At 36.6% G+C, this 19762-nt stretch overlaps 1 protein-coding gene across 3 annotated transcripts; it reads right to left on the reverse strand.

Annotated features, from left to right (window-relative positions):
* Positions 1 to 647: 647 nt before the first annotated feature.
* dedd1 (death effector domain-containing 1) lies at positions 648 to 19366 on the reverse strand. 3 transcript variants are annotated; one of them, XM_067403975.1, is made up of 7 exons: positions 19243 to 19346; positions 18676 to 18831; positions 17751 to 18237; positions 17542 to 17661; positions 13751 to 13879; positions 2750 to 3137; positions 648 to 1882 (listed from the first exon to the last, which is right to left on the reverse strand). In XM_067403975.1, the coding sequence occupies exons 3-7, from the start codon at positions 18214 to 18216 to the stop codon at positions 1876 to 1878; spliced, it is 1110 nt and encodes a 369-aa protein (XP_067260076.1). In that variant the 5' UTR covers positions 18217 to 18237; positions 18676 to 18831; positions 19243 to 19346; the 3' UTR covers positions 648 to 1875. The 3 variants fall into 3 exon arrangements, with proteins under 3 accessions (XP_067260076.1, XP_067260091.1, XP_067260084.1); XM_067403990.1 differs by lacking the exon at positions 18676 to 18831 and having other exon boundaries at positions 19243 to 19366; XM_067403983.1 differs by lacking the exon at positions 19243 to 19346 and having other exon boundaries at positions 18676 to 18978.
* Positions 19367 to 19762: the final 396 nt, after the last annotated feature.

Genomic DNA, 19762 nt, shown 5'->3' on the forward strand with positions numbered 1-19762 from the left:
AATCCAATCCAATCTGAGTCAGCAATTGTTTAAACAAAGGGAATATGTATTTAGTCCAGAAAGCAGCTCCTATTAAGAAAGGTAAATTCAAACATCTAAACAAAAAAAGGTGAATAAAAAAAAAGGAAAAGAAAAAAAAAGTATGCTCTCCAGTTAGTTTCTCATGATCCTTAAATCCACAAAGGGGTGCAAAAGTATAGAAAACACATTATTAAACAATAACTAAACATTGCACATATCGCATTTTAACAATTTAAGCAAGCGTTTTTATATGTAATATAGGCCTATGTATATTACCAATACCATCATATACTATATAAATTATACAGCTATACTGTTTGTACACGTATATGTAAACATTTATAATGTATATTTTGTATCCAATATATTAATGTATAAATATATACATTCATATATTCTATACAATCTATATGGTTTAACAAAACAATGTTTCAGAGATTATTGGCACAGTTAATTACAGGTATAAAATGTTATTATAACTAACAACATGAATTAACTGGAAAATATAAGCAATACTTACAGGAATCCAGCAGGAAGAGTAGGAATTTGGCCCCAACATTCCCAAAACCGATTTTTTATATTTATTTTTTAATCACATAATATCAGAGAGACAACTATTTTCTGACAGTACTTTATTAAGAATCATAATTACGTAAATGTACATATTCCAAAACAATATCAAATAATATCATTATAAACAAAAACATGAAAACACAAAAGTGTTCAATTTTCCACTCCCAATTCAATTAATATCAGTCATATGACAAGACTGTTTCAAAATGAATTAGCACTAACTACTACTGAACATTTATCTTTTTGTCATAAAGGTACAAATATAACAAAAAGGGCAACAAATTCTAGAAACAGGACCAGAGGTTGGTCTGGTTGTGTCAAGGCTGGTGTCAAATCAGCACTCATCTAATTATAATTAACTAGCATTTTTTCTTTCAGCAATTTACAAAGACATCCAAAGGCCCTGATAATCCATGACTTGCTGACCTTGTTTCTGAGACGAACAGCATGGTAACATGGAGCAGTTGGGACAAATGCAGTCTCACAGTGGGACACACTGTAGAAAGTCTTTGTTGTAATATATCATCATGAATCACTACTCCGTCTTGTGGCATTTCCAAATATTGGCAAAGTTGACTGACCTGGTCCAGTCAAGTACTTTATAAAGTCATCTTTGTGACTGTTATAAGCAGAACAACAAACCACTCTGGAGCAGTTCGGTTACGCAACACATCCGCCGGCCTGATGGTGGAAGTGTGACTTTGGTCTTCTGAAGCATCGTTACCAGCCCAAACTTGGAACTAAGAATTAAGTTATACAATTTAATGGGTTTTTTTTGTTGTTTGTTTGTTTTTTTGAGTTACAGTACATGTTTGTTGTGTATTCCCATCCTTTCTATCTTTTATCAAAGAAAAAGGTTATTTTACATTTCCAAAACAAAGTTTAACATTAAACTTGAATTCCAGGGTTCACTGTAGGTCATTACATTTTGAAAAACAAAAACAAAAAAAATCTATCCACATACCACCTGCGGCAGAGTAGTGGTATTCACAGATGCAGAACCTTCCTCCTGTTTGGTCTATGGGTATTGTGTGTTTGTCCATGTTTAAAATGACCTGCAGTAGAGAGAAACAGCCCCACATCGAAACCTAACCTCTAAATGGTCAAGAATCATTTTACTCCAGAAACTGTCAACAAAACGACTGCCCAGTTTAATGTAGTCTCCTCCAATAGGCTCTCCATCCCAGCAGGGTCACAAACACTCAATGGGCAATGAAATAAAAAGGCAAAACATCTTCTTCATCCATCACAACTGAAGGTCCCGGGTGAAACTGACATTTCTCAGGGCCTGTGAAGGAAACATGAGATACATCACTTAATACATACAGGAACTTGCAGAATTGCTTTGCAAACAATACTGTAGACTATAAAACAAAATCATCAATAAAATTTTTTTAAAAAAGTATTTAAAGGATGAAGCCTTTGTACAATGTTATTGTGACATATTTGGGGGGGGGGTAAAATAACCATAAAATAACTGTGAAATTAGTTTTAAAAAATATTTTATGAAATGTTTTTTAGGTCTGCTAAAGGTAAAGCAACTAACATTAACTAAATATATTAATGATATTTTAATTTAATACATTTACAGAATTTTATAATATTAATGATATTATATAATATTAATTATATTTATGTTTGTATTTATGTATCTTTCTTTTCTTTGTAAAAAAAAAAAAAAAAAAATTGGAATATTTATTGTAAAAAAAAAAAACTAACCAAATAAATTAATTACATTTATCAACAACAAAAAAAACATGATATTCTGTCAACATGATTTTCTGTCAATTAAAATAAAGCTGAAATAAAATTAAATATAATCAAAAAGTACTAAAATGACTGAAAAAAGAAACTTAATGACAAAAGCACACAACAAAATAGCTTTAACTTAAACTAAAATGAAAACGGAAAATAAAAATTAGCCTAATACAAAAAATGAATAAATACTACAATAGTATATAAATAATATTAAAATAGATAACACTGTTTCTCAACTGGTAGAATAAAAGGGGATACGACAAAATAGTTTTCTAACGCCCCCTGGTGGTTACATGTTAATATAGAGGCGAGAGAGGGAGTATATAAAAATCCTACTGTGTCAACACTATTGTATGATCATTATGCACTTTTAATGCACTAATAAACTCACACTAACCTTTGAGGCTCCCAGTTTGTCCCATTATGTGTCTGGCTGTTAAGCAACAGTTTCCTGCCCTCCTCGTAGTCATCCTGATCCACACTGACAAGCAGCCGGACCCCCTCCTGTCCCGCTGCCCTTTTCAAAGAGTCTGTGATGAAGACCCCTTTCAGTGCCTCGAGCAGAGCCCCGCTCAGGTAGTCGGCCCAAAAGGCATCTAGGTTGGCAAGTTCCGAGAACTTGATATCACAGACAATAGAGCCCAGATCCCGGGCGCGGAGCAGCAGGCTCGCTCGGCTGAACAGTTCAAACTGCCTCTCCAATGGCTGCTGCTTGTCTGAAGAAACTCCTCCACGAAGGGCCGACTCGTGCTCCGAATACTCTGCACGTACACGTAGTCGGATATCTGAGAGCGTAAGAGCGTGGGAGACAGAGAAAGAGAGGACGATGGGATGAAGGATGAAGGGAGGCATGCAAAGGGGCAAAGAAAATCATGAGGGTATGAGATGGATGTGTGAAGATTTCGAAGGGTTTTTTGCAGCAAGGATGGAGAGAAAAAAGAAAAAGAGCAGCGGAGGAATAGGGGAAGAACACGAGAAATGAAGCAAATCAGTGAGGGGTCAAAAGGAGGGCAAAAATACAGTCATAAGACTTGACATTCAGTTTATTTGTTTATACCAAAAAAACATTTGGTATAAAAATAACTGTACGAAAAGCAATGATTCACACAGATTTGCTTAAAGCAACTTCTTTCCCCATTTAAATTTTGATCTGAAAACCAGAATGCACAAAAATTGGAACTCTTTGTGATACGACATTAGCTCCGAGAACTGCTTGATAACTGAGGCCAACATCTTCAAAATGTTTAACATTGAGATTTTGGAGTCGATTCTTCACTTGCTACGAGTGAAACCGGTAGGCTAGTTCAGGTTTTGCACTTTAGGAGGGGGAGATCTAGAAAAATTCATCATGAGGTGGCATTCGAATTATTTGCAGGCACACAGGGACTTGGAAACACATTGGTAAAGTCCAACATGTCTACTGAACATGTGCTTGTATATTTGCAGGTCACAGAGATGTGAGGGACGTACGAAAGCACATTAACGGAGGCCGTTCGGTAAGTTCAGGTGGACTGAAAGCACCTCAAGCTAAATCCAGAGATGGGCTCACATTTGAAGTTTCAGTCGACAGATCTGGTGATATTTATTCTTTGATATGTGCATTTGAATTCTGTAGGGGCCGTAATTAATAGACAGAATGATGCAGGTTGGCTTTACCAAACAGTGGAGGTAGAACTGATGTCATGCAACAGCACAGGGAACAGAGACGGCAAAATACGATTGGAGTATACATACTGAACCAGAGCTTCGCAGTGATGTCATTTCCTTTCATGTGATTAGCTCAGAGGTCAGAGGAGGAAGTGGACCCATCAATCTTCAGAACACTGCTGCAACACAAATCCAACCTTTCTACAACCAAAGCTCCACCACAAACTCCACCCTTTTGCATGTTGGGACGTTTACAAAGCAACAGTAAATATGAAATATAAAACCAACCAGTAATGTAGGGAGTAAGTGATGACACTAAATTGATTCATTAGTGAAAGTGAATAAAACATTGTTCAAATTCTTGAATATACTGTATTGTGAACAGTAGCACTTTAGGAATGATAACCTTGCCCTGGTGTTATTCATTGGTTGACTGGAGCAGCTAAATACACATTCCCTTCATTCTATAATCAATGCAGGTATACAGTACAAGGCTTAGCTAGTAAATATAATTACATAATACATACACTACCGTTTGGGGTCGGAAAGATTTTTTTTAAATTGCTAAATTAATAACTTAATTTAGCAATTAAATTGAAGTGACATTAAAGACTTTTATACTGTCACCAAAAAATGATCAGTATAAGAGTTTTCAACATTGATAATAAGAAATGTTTCTTGAGCAGCAAATCAGGGGCCGTATTCACAAAACATCTTAAGGCTAAAAGTAGCTCCTAACTTGCCGATTTAGGAGAAACTCTTAAAAACAATGGGCGTGTCAGTCCTAATTTTAGGAGTCCTACATTTTTGCTCTAAGAGTATTTCACAGGGCAAAAACTAGCTCATAAATCAGTGAAACGTTAGGAGCAGTCAAGAGGACTCCTAAGTCACTAAGACCAAATCACAAACAATTCTAATCCACCCAAAGACACTGAACACCACTGAGGGAATAGCGATAGAGCCTTGGGTGCTGAACCTTTTCTTCATAAATGCAATACATTTTGATTTATAGATCTGAATCTATGATGAGACGGCAAAAATAAATCTTTAACAAATAAATAAATATTGTCTGATTACCTGTGGCAATGGTTTTCATGAGTTCACATTTACAAATGATTGAATAGAGTAAAGTGTATATATATATATATTTTAAAATCTTTATTTTAATATGGAAACATGACACCTCATGCTACAATATTTCTATGATTAAATCGCTGACTCCTCCCTCATCAGCCAATCACTGTGTGTTTACTCCATAGCAACAAGCACCGCCCTTAATCTTAGCTTAAGACTTCAGTCGATTCCTTAGTAAAAGTTGCTCTCAGCAGCTTTGTGAACAGGTTAAGAGAAAACTCTTAGCTAAAAACTTTTACTGCTATTTAGGAGAACTCTTAGTGATAAGAAAATGTTTTGTGAATACGGCCCCAGAACATTAGTTTGATTTCTGAAGGATCATGTGACACTGAAGACTGGAGTAATGATGCTGAAAATTTAGCTTTGACATCACAAGAATAAATTAAATTTAAATTGTAATAATATTTCACAACATTACTGTTTTACTGTATTTTTGATCAAATAAATGCAGCCTTGCTGAGCACAAGAGACTTCTTTCAAAAACACACGCACACAAAATCTTATCGACCCAAAATTTTTGAACAGTAGTGTAGTTACAAGATTTTTCAAATCCAAGTGAGACATGTTGACCAGGATTCATGTGAAAGACAGTGTATGTGTGTATATACAATCCTACTAATGCTTTATTTTACCATGCCAATAAAGCTTCTTTTGATCATTATAGTTTAAAAATAACCATTCACATAATGGCCCTTACTGTTAAAAGATTATCCATTTCAGATGCAGACTAAACTTAACACTTAAAAAGGGAAATACCTCCATGATGTGAGGTCTACGAAATTTAGATTTATTACTGACGCTACTAGTACTGTATGTTAAAGGGGTCATGACATGAGAAATCAAATTTGATTTTTTTGACATATAAAATGTCTTTGTACCATTTAAACCATCTTCAAGTTTCATAGCTTAAAACGTCCTACTAATTTTAAAAACAAAACATTTATTTCAAGCTCCAAAAATGACTCGTTTTGATATTGTGGGATCTGACATCACACGGGCAAATAGCCTACATTTGCATATGACTGCCTTTAGAGCAAGATATCGATGAATAGTTATACATCAATCGCACCATAGGCCCCGCCCACTGCCATTCAGTCGCCTAATAGCTGACATTTGCCTACACTGGATGTGAGCGTCACGTCAAAAGCAAATAAAACCCATTATAATCAGTAACGCTGTCTACACTAGATATAGTATACAGATGCACATTCAGTTTCTGACATACTTTATGCACTTGAGTGTCGACAACAGGATAAATGTAAGAGTGAAAGAATGTTCGCTTTGAGGCATCCAGTTTAACCTGTTAACTGTCACGGGCCCACCGGTGGGCCCACAGCCATTACATATTTAAAACAGTAATATTCTATACTAAACCTAAACTAATCTTGACAAACTATATATCATTTGAAAGCTTAGAATCTGTAGTTTACATATTTGGTGATTGATTTTCAAAATAAATTACAGAGGAGCAGTAATTTATCAATTTGCAACAAGCATATTTTCATACTCATAAGGCATGTTCAGACCTTTAATTTGAAATAGCGATGAACATGAAAAATCATTAAAGATTGGTTGAAACATGTTTGTTTTCATGCCAAGAGTTCAAAAGATAACATCCATTCAATTTTTTGAGAAAAAAAGGTCTGAAAATGTTTTTAATAGAAAAAAAAATACATGTATGATTGTGGCGGTAATCTATAACCCACATACATGTTTTTTTTATGTTTATTAGAGGCTGAATTCATATCAAATTCTGCCAAAACTTCCCATACTACTTCTATATAGGATGTCTACTTCATAAATTGTATGAAAATAATGTAAATATATGGTTCAGATCACTCAAACCATATATAGAAATGGAGGCGCCTTTATATGGTCACCAATGGAGCTTGGTTGTCATCTAGTGAAAAAGTGTGGTACTGCGCCCAAACAAAATCTTACTGAAAGCTCATTTTTTGAGATATCAACCTGAAATTTGGAACACAACTTGTTCAGATTTTTGGCTTTGATTTCCTTGCAGTTTTAGAGTAAAAATTGTTTTGTAAAATATATATTTTATATTTTATATAAAATATTATATTTTTACATTTTACATTTTCATAAACTTAAACTTCTATAACTTTTTTTCTGTTTCACTTATATAAGCAATTTCACTTCTACAATAATCTGCCAAATGTCTTCTTTAAAACAAGACCAGCCTTATGTCTATACTCCAAAGTGTTCTTGAATTACAACCATTTAAGTTTGGATAGTGCATTTTCTTGTCTAAAAAAAAAAGTGGGGGTGACAGTTAACAGTTTAAACAGCTCGTTTGTGTCTTTGTACAGACTTCAGAAGGATTCCAGCATCAGAAACAAGTGGATGGTTTATTTTAATGGCGTCCCGGATCGTGTTGGAGGATTATATGTTTGTTCGGAGCATATCGTTTTGTAAACAAGGCACAAGAGAGTTTGCAAAGAAACTTTTGTTGAAAATGGGGGGTTTGGGTGCAAAAAAAATTACTAACATTTTAAAGGTGCAGTATGTAATATTTTCTGTCCGCTAGAGGCCTATTCAAAACAAAGGCGTAGTTTGATGACGCCAAGTTTGAGCGTGGAATCCTGGGACATGTGGTCTTCACATCACAGCCAGTGGAAATAGTTGGGATAGGACTCAGAAAGAAATCATGTTAATGGATGCGATTATTAAAGGATTAGTCCACTTTTAAACGCTTGCGCTGTATGTCCTATGCCTTCCCTATTCTACTTACGGAACGAACGCGGTGCCAGTTTCGTTTTTTCCGTAAGTAGAATAGGGAAGGCGCAGGACATACAGCGTAAGCTCTTTGAAGAATGCGGAAACGGGAAGAACGTTCAAGGCGTATTTTGTGTTTATAAAGCATAACTGGTTGTATTTTTTTTGCAAATGACCAATCGTTTCACTAGATAAGACCCTTATTCCTCATCTGGTATCGTTTAAGGTTATTTGAAGCTGCACTGAAACTGTAATTTTGACCTTCAACCGTCTGGAGGCCATTGAAGTCCACTATTAAGGAGAATAATCCTGGAATGCTGTCATCAAAAACCTTAATTTCTTTTCCACTGACAAAAGAAAGACATGAACATCTTGGATGACATAGGGGTGAGTAAATTATCAGGAAAAGTTTATTTAAAAGTGGACTAATCCTTTAACGTTACTGTAGTATGAAGCAGAGCAGGACCAAATGTTGTGGGAGCTGAACGAGGCCACTGGAGTGATTGCGCAACACACGTCTCTCGAGCAGCGTTGCCAGTTCCGCTTTTCCGGTCATTAGTATGAGGTAACACAGCTCTGTTATATTAGATATAACGTATTGTATCATGGAGAAAATGCTGTATCACTGTTACTAAAATAAAGCTACATCTGATTATGCTATGTTAGCTACTTCACAAAAGTGTTTTTCTCTGAGGCATGTAAAGCACAGTACTCGCAACACATCAAGAAAATTAGAAAACAATAAGACTAAATGTGTTAAGCTATATAACAACAATTACTTTTCTATCTATAAATGTAACCAAACAGCTGTTCCCTTGTCTATTAAAACATGTAATATATTAAAGCGTCTTTGGTGTTTCCATGGTTTCTACAAAATAAAACTGGAAACCGAGGATAACGCGGGTATGACGCAATTGACAGGCGACTCCTCACACGTCCCGGAGCCTTGGTTAAAACTGCAATTTTCTCACGATTTACAAATAGTTGGAAATATTTTAGATATTGTAAGTACTCAAGTGAACAAAATATATAACACTGGCCTATTGGTTTTTGGATATTTTACTGCAAAATTCTTACATATTGCACCTTTAAGTGAACCTCAATGAACATTAAAATAAAAATTCATGTCATGACCCCTTTAAAGCAAGGATGTAAATCTAGATGAAAATTTTGTGGTTATCATCATACAAGAAAAACTTTATTTATTGTGTGTTAAGTTTAAAAGATCATGGTGGTTCCCCTCTCCTGAACATGTTCCCAAAAAAAAAAAAATTGTAATGCAGGTTGGAAAGCAGACTCGAAACACACAACTTCTTTAACGTTCTTTTAAACACAGCACACATTTACAGAGCACTTTTAGTTCCAGTAAACAAACATTATCAGAGCTCGTCACATACACTAATACAGGACAATGGTTTTTCTCTGCTTCCAGCTTCAGTACACAGAAGGTACCTATAATAAAGTTTTTCTGTCAATATACATAATGCTTTCACTGTAGGCATTATGTTTTTAGTGCATTTGTGCATCCCAGAGCATTTTTAAAAAACAACATGTATTCACAAATATTTAGATTTTGTAAATGTATTGTAAAGATATAGTAAATTTCTTCAAAATAAACAAACAATAAATAACTATTTTTCTTTAAAAAAAAGAAAAAGAAAAAAAAGAAAAACAAAAGTTGTGCATCATTTTATGGAATGTTGCTCCATGCGAAGAGCTTCCACACTTATTTCGATCCCTCTTTTCTGCTGAACAACAAACCAAGATGGAGGGAGAGAAATGAGGGCAAAAGGCTGACCGACTGCACACATAGGTCAGGGTCACGCTTTTCGTTTGACTTTTTTTTCTTTCATTCTCTCCCTCTCTTAGTATGTGAGGATGGCCAACTTGTTTTTGTTCCTGACACTTGTGTCAGTCTGTTTTTCAACTGTGGACATAGAGAAAGGAGAGGAAGAGAGAGAGAGAGAAACAAGCAGTTTTGGATGAACGTTGTTGCAATAGTTTTGCTATGTCTCATTTTTTTGGTCAAGCAGGTTCAAGCAAAGTTCATAAACATAATTTCTTGTCTGTGTGTGAAAGCAAAAAATTTCTAATTCATATGGAGACTGCAGGTTCAACCCTCTTGGGTCCTGAATTAGCTTATCAGACTACTATTTTACACAACCAGTGTCTACTTTAATCCTGCAAAATCAAAACACTGGCAAAATTTGATTCAATAAATTAAGGTACCTGTTAACTTTAAGTAAAGTTTTTCAAATTTAAAGTTTCAGGGCTAAAACATATACAAAACACTGGGATGGGTCTAAACAAGAACTGTTGGGTCATTTTCCTCAGAACTGCTCCAGCAAAGGTTCACAGAGGCCGTTTTTTGAGGACAAAACATTGCAAAACTGAGCTTTGCTGCTGAGTTTGGCCAACGACTGTAGAATGGTTTGTTTTTGAACATCGATTACACTCATTTCATGTCATGTCATGTTGTTGTAATATAGACAAATTAGCAGGACGCATCAAATGGACTCCCAGAAATTTCTTTGAGTCAGTTCTGTGAAACACTGAGGCCAACAACCCCTCCAGAGAGGATTTTGTTCCTATTTTTTCCCAAATCTAGTTCATAGTTTAGCACATGTAACTGGGGAAGTGGACAGTAACAACTGAAAACTGACATTTGAACACAGAGTATTAGATTCACCCCTCCGCCTATCCGAGTTAGGAAGGGGGTTCTTTACCTTAGGACATGGACCAGGCGCCTGAGTTAAAGCACAGACATGTCTTGACTGTGTATGATCGGACAGAGCGGACAGCACACACTTGTTTTTGTTGTGAGCTCTGTCTCTTTCACTCTATCCATTCTCCTGCTTTTTCTACTCATTCTTGAGTCAACCTGCCAAGATCAAATGCGGAGTCAACACAGCAAACAGCATGTTCAGCTAGTTCAGGAGTAAAAAAAAGGTGAAAGTTCAAAAGGTCAATCATGGCATAGCAGAACTTGTTGTCTGAGAGAATCTGAATAACAAGCATCTCCAGGGTGGATCTCACAGTCAATAGAGAGCATTCAAATTTACATGTAACCATTTGAGATTGAAGGTTGATTTATGAACATTTTATAGGTCAAAAAAGCTCACAGTGCAGTGCAACCTAATGTTTAAGGGAGAGGTGAAATAAGTTAGAGCACAAAGGATTCTCACCTCACTACACAAAAAGGTCAGTGCAGAAAGTAGATTAGCTTTTGCTGCATCAAAGCTCAGTTACAGAGGGGAGAGGATCGATGCTTTAAATAAGAAGTGGAATGACAATAATCAGTGTTTTACTGGATAAGAGACACCAGGAAATACAAGCTGATGCAGCTCAGTCTCAGTGGCCCAATATTCAATAATCTCTTTAAAGACATTTCATTCAGGCACACCACAGGAGTTATTCACACGGAAAACTGCTTATCCAAAGGAAAATGAAAAGGAACAGAAAAAGGGATAGAGAAGTTGATGAAAAATGTGACGGAAATAAAAACAAAGAATGTGAGTGTACTTTTCGGTCTAATAATCAAACCATGAAGGAAGCAGGGGGATTGAAGCAAGTCTAAAGCACAACTGAAACATTGTCTTGTGCACACAAATGATCACAACTAAAATAGCCCTTAGTCAGGTTAGATGCCATTTTGAATTTAAGGCGGATGAAAACAAAGCTGTGAGAGTTAGTCTTTACAATTGCACAAACTGTATAGGTTCTAGATTGAGTAAGAGTCACTACTCAACTTTTAAAACTGTTTTTCTGAGTTTTTTTACTGAGGTTCTTTTTTTTTTTTTTCTTGAAAAGAACAAACGGTATGTTGTTAAACAACAGTACAATCCATTGTACGCACTGTACTTCTCTCCCTCACAGCCTAGTTTTCATTCCTGTCAACAGTTAAATGTGGCACTACCCTAACTAAAGTCTATTTGGTATAAAAACACAATCCATAACCAAATCTTAATTACACATTGTGGTTTCTGATGAGAAAGTAGTATGTTAACCATTAAGCACTATTGTGCTGCACCAAATTACTGTATTAGAGGTCTGCAATCCTCAAGTTTTGAATTGCTGAGTGCAGATGTGGGAGGGAAGATACTGATATGTGTGCGGGAAGCAGGAGAAAGAAATGACTCGTGGGCTCTCTCTCTATTATATATATAGGAACAAAAGACCCTATAGACATCGGAATAAGACAGAATCTAACCGGACCGGGACTGAAAAATTTGTGTAGACTTCTTCCAACAGGCTTTTGCGAGCAGAAGCAGGTTAGAAATCTAACAGATTTTTGGCGGAAGCAGAAAAATCAATCCTGCAGACCTCTACTGTATTACTTTTAATTGATAAGAGCAACTGCTTCTGGGACACTAAGTACATAACTAAGATTATATTATAATCATTACAACTTGTTGTCTTTAGCAAAAGCTAAATGCTTTGAGCAGAGACATGAATATGCAAGGAAATAAGCAGCTTCGATTGAGGGTTTAAGAACCCCTGCAGTGTATGTAATGAGGAAGGTTACCAGAGCCATGCAGTCTTTGCACAGGCAGATATAAAGGGTCAATAAGCATCTGAGCAATAACAATAGAGTGAAACTGACCAGTACTGCGCATCTTGGCGCAATGAGGCAGACAAAGAGCATGTCTAGAGCCTGACTCACACACGTTTGAAAAAAACAAGATGGCACCCTCCCAACGTGTGTGGATACACGAATAAGGCAGGATGCAGATATTTGAGTATATAGAAAGTTTTTTATACTTTTATCCTTTTGAAATCAATGATCATAACAGATTAAATAATCTTTTGTGCTTTTAATAGAGTTCCGATTTTCATTTATGTTTTGAAAGTGTGAGGTTCAGTGTGTGGCTCATGCGTCAGACAGATATTTTGAAAGAATCCACACATTTAAAGATGGTAAAAGTCTGATTTTGTTAAAAAAAAATTCAAAAAAACCCAACAACTTATATTTACTTTTTAGGAACACCAGAAAATGCACTGTGAAGCCAAAGTTGAAAAGTGTTGAAAGGAGGCAAAATCATGCAGATAAAATTATTACAGGGTATGTAACTGCACTGTTACAATGAAAAAAAAAAAACTACCTATCTACCTAGTGAAATTACTGCAAATTTGCCATAGACGTGAGTATCTGTGTAAAACGTCATTATGAGACATTCAGGCCCCACAAGGGCATTATACAGGAAAACTTGTTCAGTTTTTAATGCTTTACAGCAAATTGGAGCATGAGGTAAATTGGGGCCATTGGTATTTGAGACTTGAATGTCCCAGAAAAACAGTCCTTGCAGAAAATAAATGCCTCACACAATACCTTCTTTCCTAACAAATAGGTTTTGCAAATTTTGAGAAAGCAGTTTTTTATCCTGGTATTTCCTTACCTACTGTGCCATTATTGCCATTCAGTGCGTCTCATGTGCTCTGTTCTGAAGAGATTTTAGCAATGCCCTGATGGCAGGACAGCTTCCATCTAGCAAAAGCATAAAGAGGCTTTGGTGTGAGCAGCCTTTGAGTCCAGTCAGAATTAAACTCAAAGTGATAATAGTGCAGTGTGCAGGGAATTCACAAAGGGATGAATGGAGATGACATAGGTTTAACATGGACCTATTGTGTGACGGATTGACACTTTCATTCTGACAGCATTAGAGGTTCAGGCACTAATTAATGTGTGACTGGTTAATTATAAACTGTCAAGAAATTGAGTGCTGAGGTGCACTCAGAAATTATCAGTTCTACAGTGTTTTATAGATGCTTTAAAATCAAACAAAAGGAGAAAGAATTTAAAAGACATTCTTATATTCAAAGAATGATGGTAAGAGAGATTAAATGACAGAAGAAGTGTAACACAGAGTAAAAAACGTGCTCTTACCGCAGGTCACTTTGTTGGGTGTTGGCTGAGGCTGAATTTCAGGCTTTCCCCCAGATTTTCTTCTCCAATGCTGACCTCTACCTCGCTTACGTCGGACAGGGGTGGTTGTTGTCATGGAAGAGCCAGCCCCTGACACAGGCATGACAACAGATTAATACACACGATAACTGGATAATACTTGGAAATGTTTTTGAATATTCCCCATTTATTCATGATGATTTTACAAAAAAATAAATAAAAAAATAAAAGTTTTTCTCTGATTTGGCTTGCCTTGTGACTAGTCTCATCAAGTCTCTGATTCAGTTATGTATGGGTATGAAACAGCTTCACAACTTTTTAAAATCACACAGTATTGTTATTTCTGTGTTACAAATATATTCATATCACAAAGGCACTAGTAAGGTGCTCCAATTGATCGGGTGCTGATCGTTATCAGCCGATAATAGCTTTATATAGTTTGACTGGTGGTCTCTATAAAAAGGTCGATCAGATGACGCAAAACTCTCGAGACATTTTTTCTATGCACAAATAAAATTGCTTCACTACACTCACCGGTCTGGCAGTTCTAACAGGTGTCTGTAAAGAACAATAAATTTGCAAAGTCTTTGCAGAGAGCTGAGACACTGCAACAACAGCAACCCCAAAGAGCAGTTTCTTTTCTTCACAGCGGCGTGCTTTCGTTCCTCCCTAAAAGCCCAGACTAAATGTCTAAATCAGGCAAGACCAGCGACTGTTATAAAATACAGCATACTGCTGCTAAACTGCAGGACAAGCTTGATATAAAGAGTTATTAAAACTGCATTAGGGGCCGTTCACATATCGCATCTAAAAACACGTGGAAAGCGCGGACGCACCGCTTTCTCCTTCTTACCAAAGCGCTTGCGCTCCCGTGGCGTCTGTCGTTGCTATGCAACCATGAACTGTGCCAAAGTCCCTTTAAGACAAGTCATTTCACTCGGCGGCCATCTTTGAAACGCCTCTCGGGCATCCTGGGCATCATGCAGCTCCTATCTGATCCTATCCTAAACATCAGATTCTCCAAAACTGTTTGTCAACCTTACCATTAAATTTGATATTTGAAATCACCAATGAAATGATATGAAATGAATGAAATAACAACAACCGACTTTAGCTTCTAAACGCTCGAATCATGACAAAAAAAAACTATTTTTTTCAGGCTGGATCAAGCTAATGCGCATGCGCAGACCTAAATGCTCATCTGTTTATATAGAAACCGGTGATTCTAACGGCCGCTGAAGTGACGCGATGACTTTACCAGTCGGGATTGGCTCTTGGCTTTAGAAGGCGGGACTTATTCCGCCATATTGCGCGTTACACTTTCTCTCATTCAAAACAATACGAGTGACACGTCTTGTGTTATTCTATAGTCTTTGACTGTGCTCTCCACAAGGAGTAGGAAGTTTCAGCAAAGGATAAATTGATTTCTAGCCCTTGCATTAGCTATTCTACTAGATATATTTATGGAGATGAGATATAAAAACCACCAAACTGAAAGGCCAAAGCTGACTGGTTGGTTCTTGTCACATGACCTGCAGTGCGCTTGCAGCATTCTGAAAAGTTGAAAATTTTTCATCTTGATGCGCCTGGAAAACACACCGCATGTGCGTCGCAACCGCGTCACTTCCATTATGAATGCGCCTGCTGTGCGACTACATTTGAAATAACTGACTTGCGCGTGGAAAAGACGCAATATGTTAACGGTCCCTTAAGCCGCAAAAGAGACTGATCCCGAAGCAGCTTTCTGTGCGCGTGCTCCAAGACAGAGCGGAACACGGAAAAGCAAAGTGAACTTTGAGCTTCAGGTTCCTGCCTAAACTGTCAAAACACACAGAAAATGTCAAAATACACAGGTTGGCGAGTATTCACCTAAACGACGTTGGTTATGTCTTAAGTGAACATGACCAGTTGGGAAACAAGTCACATGTGTATCAGTATATTAAAGTGACAGCAGCCTAATATTCCTGCTGCCATCCGTTTCAGTGTTAATCAAAAACAAAATACAAATAAAATTAAATTAAAAAAACATATATAAATAAAACACTCACTGCTCTTTAGTAGAATTAATCTATATTTAATTTGTACAGTGAAGACTATGCAATGTTGTTTTACATGTGATTACTTTCTGTTGATAAAGACTGTTCTGTTTTTTTATTTTTATTTTTTTCACAGGAAAGCTATATTTGTTAGGATCTAAGTTGTTCTTAATCACCTCTAAGAGAGGGAATGGAATATGTTGCACATGCCAATAAATAAAGAGTTATTAATTCATGATACTTTCTCAAACTAATAACAAAATGCAAACTAATAGACCCATCACTTGTTCTCTGTAATGTGTTTTTTTGTCCTTCATTTTACTTGTACAAGTAAACTTGTTACAATGTTACAACTACATGCTGTTTAAATGTATTATTTACTTATAATTATCATTATAAATAATAAACTCACTTAGATTAATTCATATTTTATTTTCAAATAGTTAAAATAGTTGCAACAGTTTTTGCTATGGTACTGAATTTGGTAACGAGAATTGTGAAAATGTACTGGTATTGCCACCAACTACTTGAATTTTGGTACCGTCACAACCCTAGTTCAAACTGTAAAACACTGATTAGTGTAAAACAATATACAAAGCACACACGGTTTCAAAAATCTGGCCGCACATACAGTACATGCATACTATTCTGGTGACTAGTTTTGCATCACACGCACTGTACATGGACCATAGTGTACGTGTAAAAACTGAAGTATACTTTGGGCTTGAGTGTCAATGAAGTGATTAAAAACTTCATTCAACAATCTTTATGCATTATTTTTTCTACCATATAGTACATCATGACTCATCACTGTCTCATAATTATTCATGAGACTGGTTGTCCTTATCCTTTTAGAAGACGTCTTGGTTAATTAGTCAGAACATCATGTTGATTTCCCATGACAGGACCTTCAAACTGTCAGATTGCATACAGTAAGTGAGAGATGCATTAATGGATCAAAAATGTCTAATGTTTGTTTTCACTTTGTAAGAGTTTTTGTGTCTCTTCCAATGATCCAGAATCTTTGACACATATGCGATTCACCCACACTGTAACTGTAACTGGTTTTACGGCCCCATAACCGATCAAAGGTCTTACAATACACAGCAAAAAACCCTAAAAAGTTATTGAAGATGCAACAGTGCGTTCATATACATTTTCAATGCAGAGTTCAAATGCGAACAGCTGTGCATTAATTTGTGCAATAAATTATAGCCATCACAGGATATGTATGTATGTGTAATTTATGGCGAGCTTACAAAACATGTATAATAGGCTATATATTAGTTTTGTTGTGTGTAATGGTGAATACAGCATGAATTTGTGGGAATCTTTGACACTTTTAATTCAATGAGAGCAAAATAAAACCCCTGTTGTGATGTTAGTCTCCCCTCTTCTCCTTGGCTTACCATGCCCACTTTTGTAGCATTTTTCAAAACTGTAGAACTAACTTGTGCTGAAAAGGGTACTACATTGTTATATTGGTGCATATAAATGAAAATGATTAAATATTACTCAATAATCTTTTTTTTTGTTAAAAAGAGTGTGGAAAAATTTCCTTTTAACTTGATTAAACATTCTGAATCAACCTGCCAACAACACCTGTTTTGTTATATATGATATTATTTTATATTATATTGCCAAAAAGGTTGAGAAACAGAGACAAAATCTTAAAAAAGCAGAAAAAAAACTTTAATAAATGAATGTGCTGAGCTTTTAGCTACAATTTCTGCTCACCTGCTCTCCACTGGTGATCTTCTGTGTTTTCAAATGATGGCATATCAGTGTTTGAGCTGATTTGTGCGTCCCGTCTGGTATCCACCTCTGGGTAGTCTATCTTCTCTCGCTCTGGAGACACTAACAGCACAGGTGACACATCAGTATCTTACCATAAACATTACTGGTTTACTACTACAGTCTACTGTAGTTTTAAAGCTGATACTCACCTGTTCTTCTTTTCTTTTGTGAAACAAATGGCAGGACATCATGCCGTGTCAGAATCCGCAGCAACTGCAATAAAGGTCTGAGGTTTCCCTCGCTCAAGTACCCTCGCCTCTCCAACTCCAAGAGCAGTTCAACGCCACTCTTGGGTCGATGGCGACAGGCGACGGGGCACGGCTCATTCTGCGGCTGTATTCTTCGCCATGTCTTCAGAAGCCGAGGACATGGAGAATTACCCTGTGGAGATCCATCAGGCCCTGGAGGTAAATCTTCAGTCCATCCCTCTGGATCAAGGGGATGTTTTCCAGGATAAGCTTCATCGAGGAGAAAGGACAAAACCTCAACATCAGTCTCTGTGAGTTGGGAGCCCACGATTTCAAAGATCTCATGGAGGGACAGCATCTCATAGTAGCTCATGCACTCAGTCTCCTCCCAGTACAGGGAATATCTTGTGCACTGCGCTGAAGCCATGAAGAAATGTCTAAATGTGACCTGATGAAGAAGAGCAAACATGAATAGTGTTAGTTATTACATAATTAAAGGTTAAAAAATGACAATTATTACTTTTCAAAACACGCAAATAGACTCGCTTTCAAAATTATAACATTTTTATAGAAGAACAGTGCAGGGCTGCGTTTCCCAGAGCTGTTTTTGACCAGGTAAAATGAGTGTTTTCTTACAATACTAATGAGAATTTTTAATTTAAGTATATTACAAACTGTCCATTTAGACCCTAAAGAATCATATTGTACAAAATATATGACCCCTGAAGTTGGCAATGCCTTCGAGAAACGCAGCCCTCGCTAAATCTCACATATGTTAGCTAGCTATCAGGATCGATTTTGGATTCAAATAACAGTTCGATAAAACATTAAAATACAGTTTTTGTGTCTCCAATTGATACAAAACAACATAGAAAGATATATTTACACGTTCGTAGTGGAAACAGCCCAGTTATTTTGATGCGAAAAGCGTTTCTGTGGTGATCAACCCTCAGTCGTTCCAAATGCTGTCAAACGTTCCTTTCGCGCTGGGTCACGTGTCCTCCTTATGTAATGTCACGTTTGAGACGAGAGAATAGAAGCCCTGAAACCGAAATGAGAAAAGACGTTAAATTATGTTCAACTACTAAATCTACACAAACATCGTTCAATTCTATGAGCGAATGCTATGGTTGAGACGACGTTCAATTGTTTGTGTATGATGGCTGCGTCAGCTGACATTCCAGCAGCTGCTGACTTCCGCTTCTGTTTACTAGATTTTTCCTTGAGCTGACCTGACATCACACTGCACCAAAACACTCGATGTGAAATAAAAACACACGCATATACTACACACAGCACATGAGTGCACTTATTATCAACATCATCGTGTATTAGCGTCCGGAAGGAAATGTGTTCTTTAAAACAACAAGGTTTAGTTTTCTCCGTCAGTTTGTTTTGTTTTCATATTTTGCTTTATGAATAAAACGCGCATATTTTAGCTAAAAAATCTTACCTGTTTCAAACTATGTATCTGGATTGAGATTACACCCTTGCGGTAACCCTTCCAAATACCACCCACTACTCAACTGGAAAAACAACGCTCTGTGGACGGATCCCTCCCCGCGCAGTCGCAGATCCTCACATGTGTATTTGGAGGAAAATGGCTCGCATATGATTTGTAGATCGAGGGTTCCAGTCAACAAACCAGTCACTTGTCATGTTTATGAGATATCTTGCGCAGAATGTCGCCATATTGGGAAGGGGAAATAAGAGACACAAAAGAAATTCGAAATAAAGGTCTTCATTTGTTTAGTATAACTTTTTTAGCTAAAGAATTTCTGTAATTTACATTAGGCTACTCATACTTTCGTTTTGTTTTTACGAAATAAATTACACACAACCCTCCCTACACTAGAATTATTTGGCTGCTGACAAGCTACTTCATGACGACAACAACGGGTGTCCAATTTGTCAAGCACGAAAACTTACATCCTAGCTAGTAGTTTATTTATTCATTTATATTGAATATCAAG

This window comes from Chanodichthys erythropterus, chromosome 2, assembly GCF_024489055.1.
Source record: "Chanodichthys erythropterus isolate Z2021 chromosome 2, ASM2448905v1, whole genome shotgun sequence".
Classification (NCBI taxonomy): domain Eukaryota; kingdom Metazoa; phylum Chordata; class Actinopteri; order Cypriniformes; family Xenocyprididae; genus Chanodichthys; species Chanodichthys erythropterus.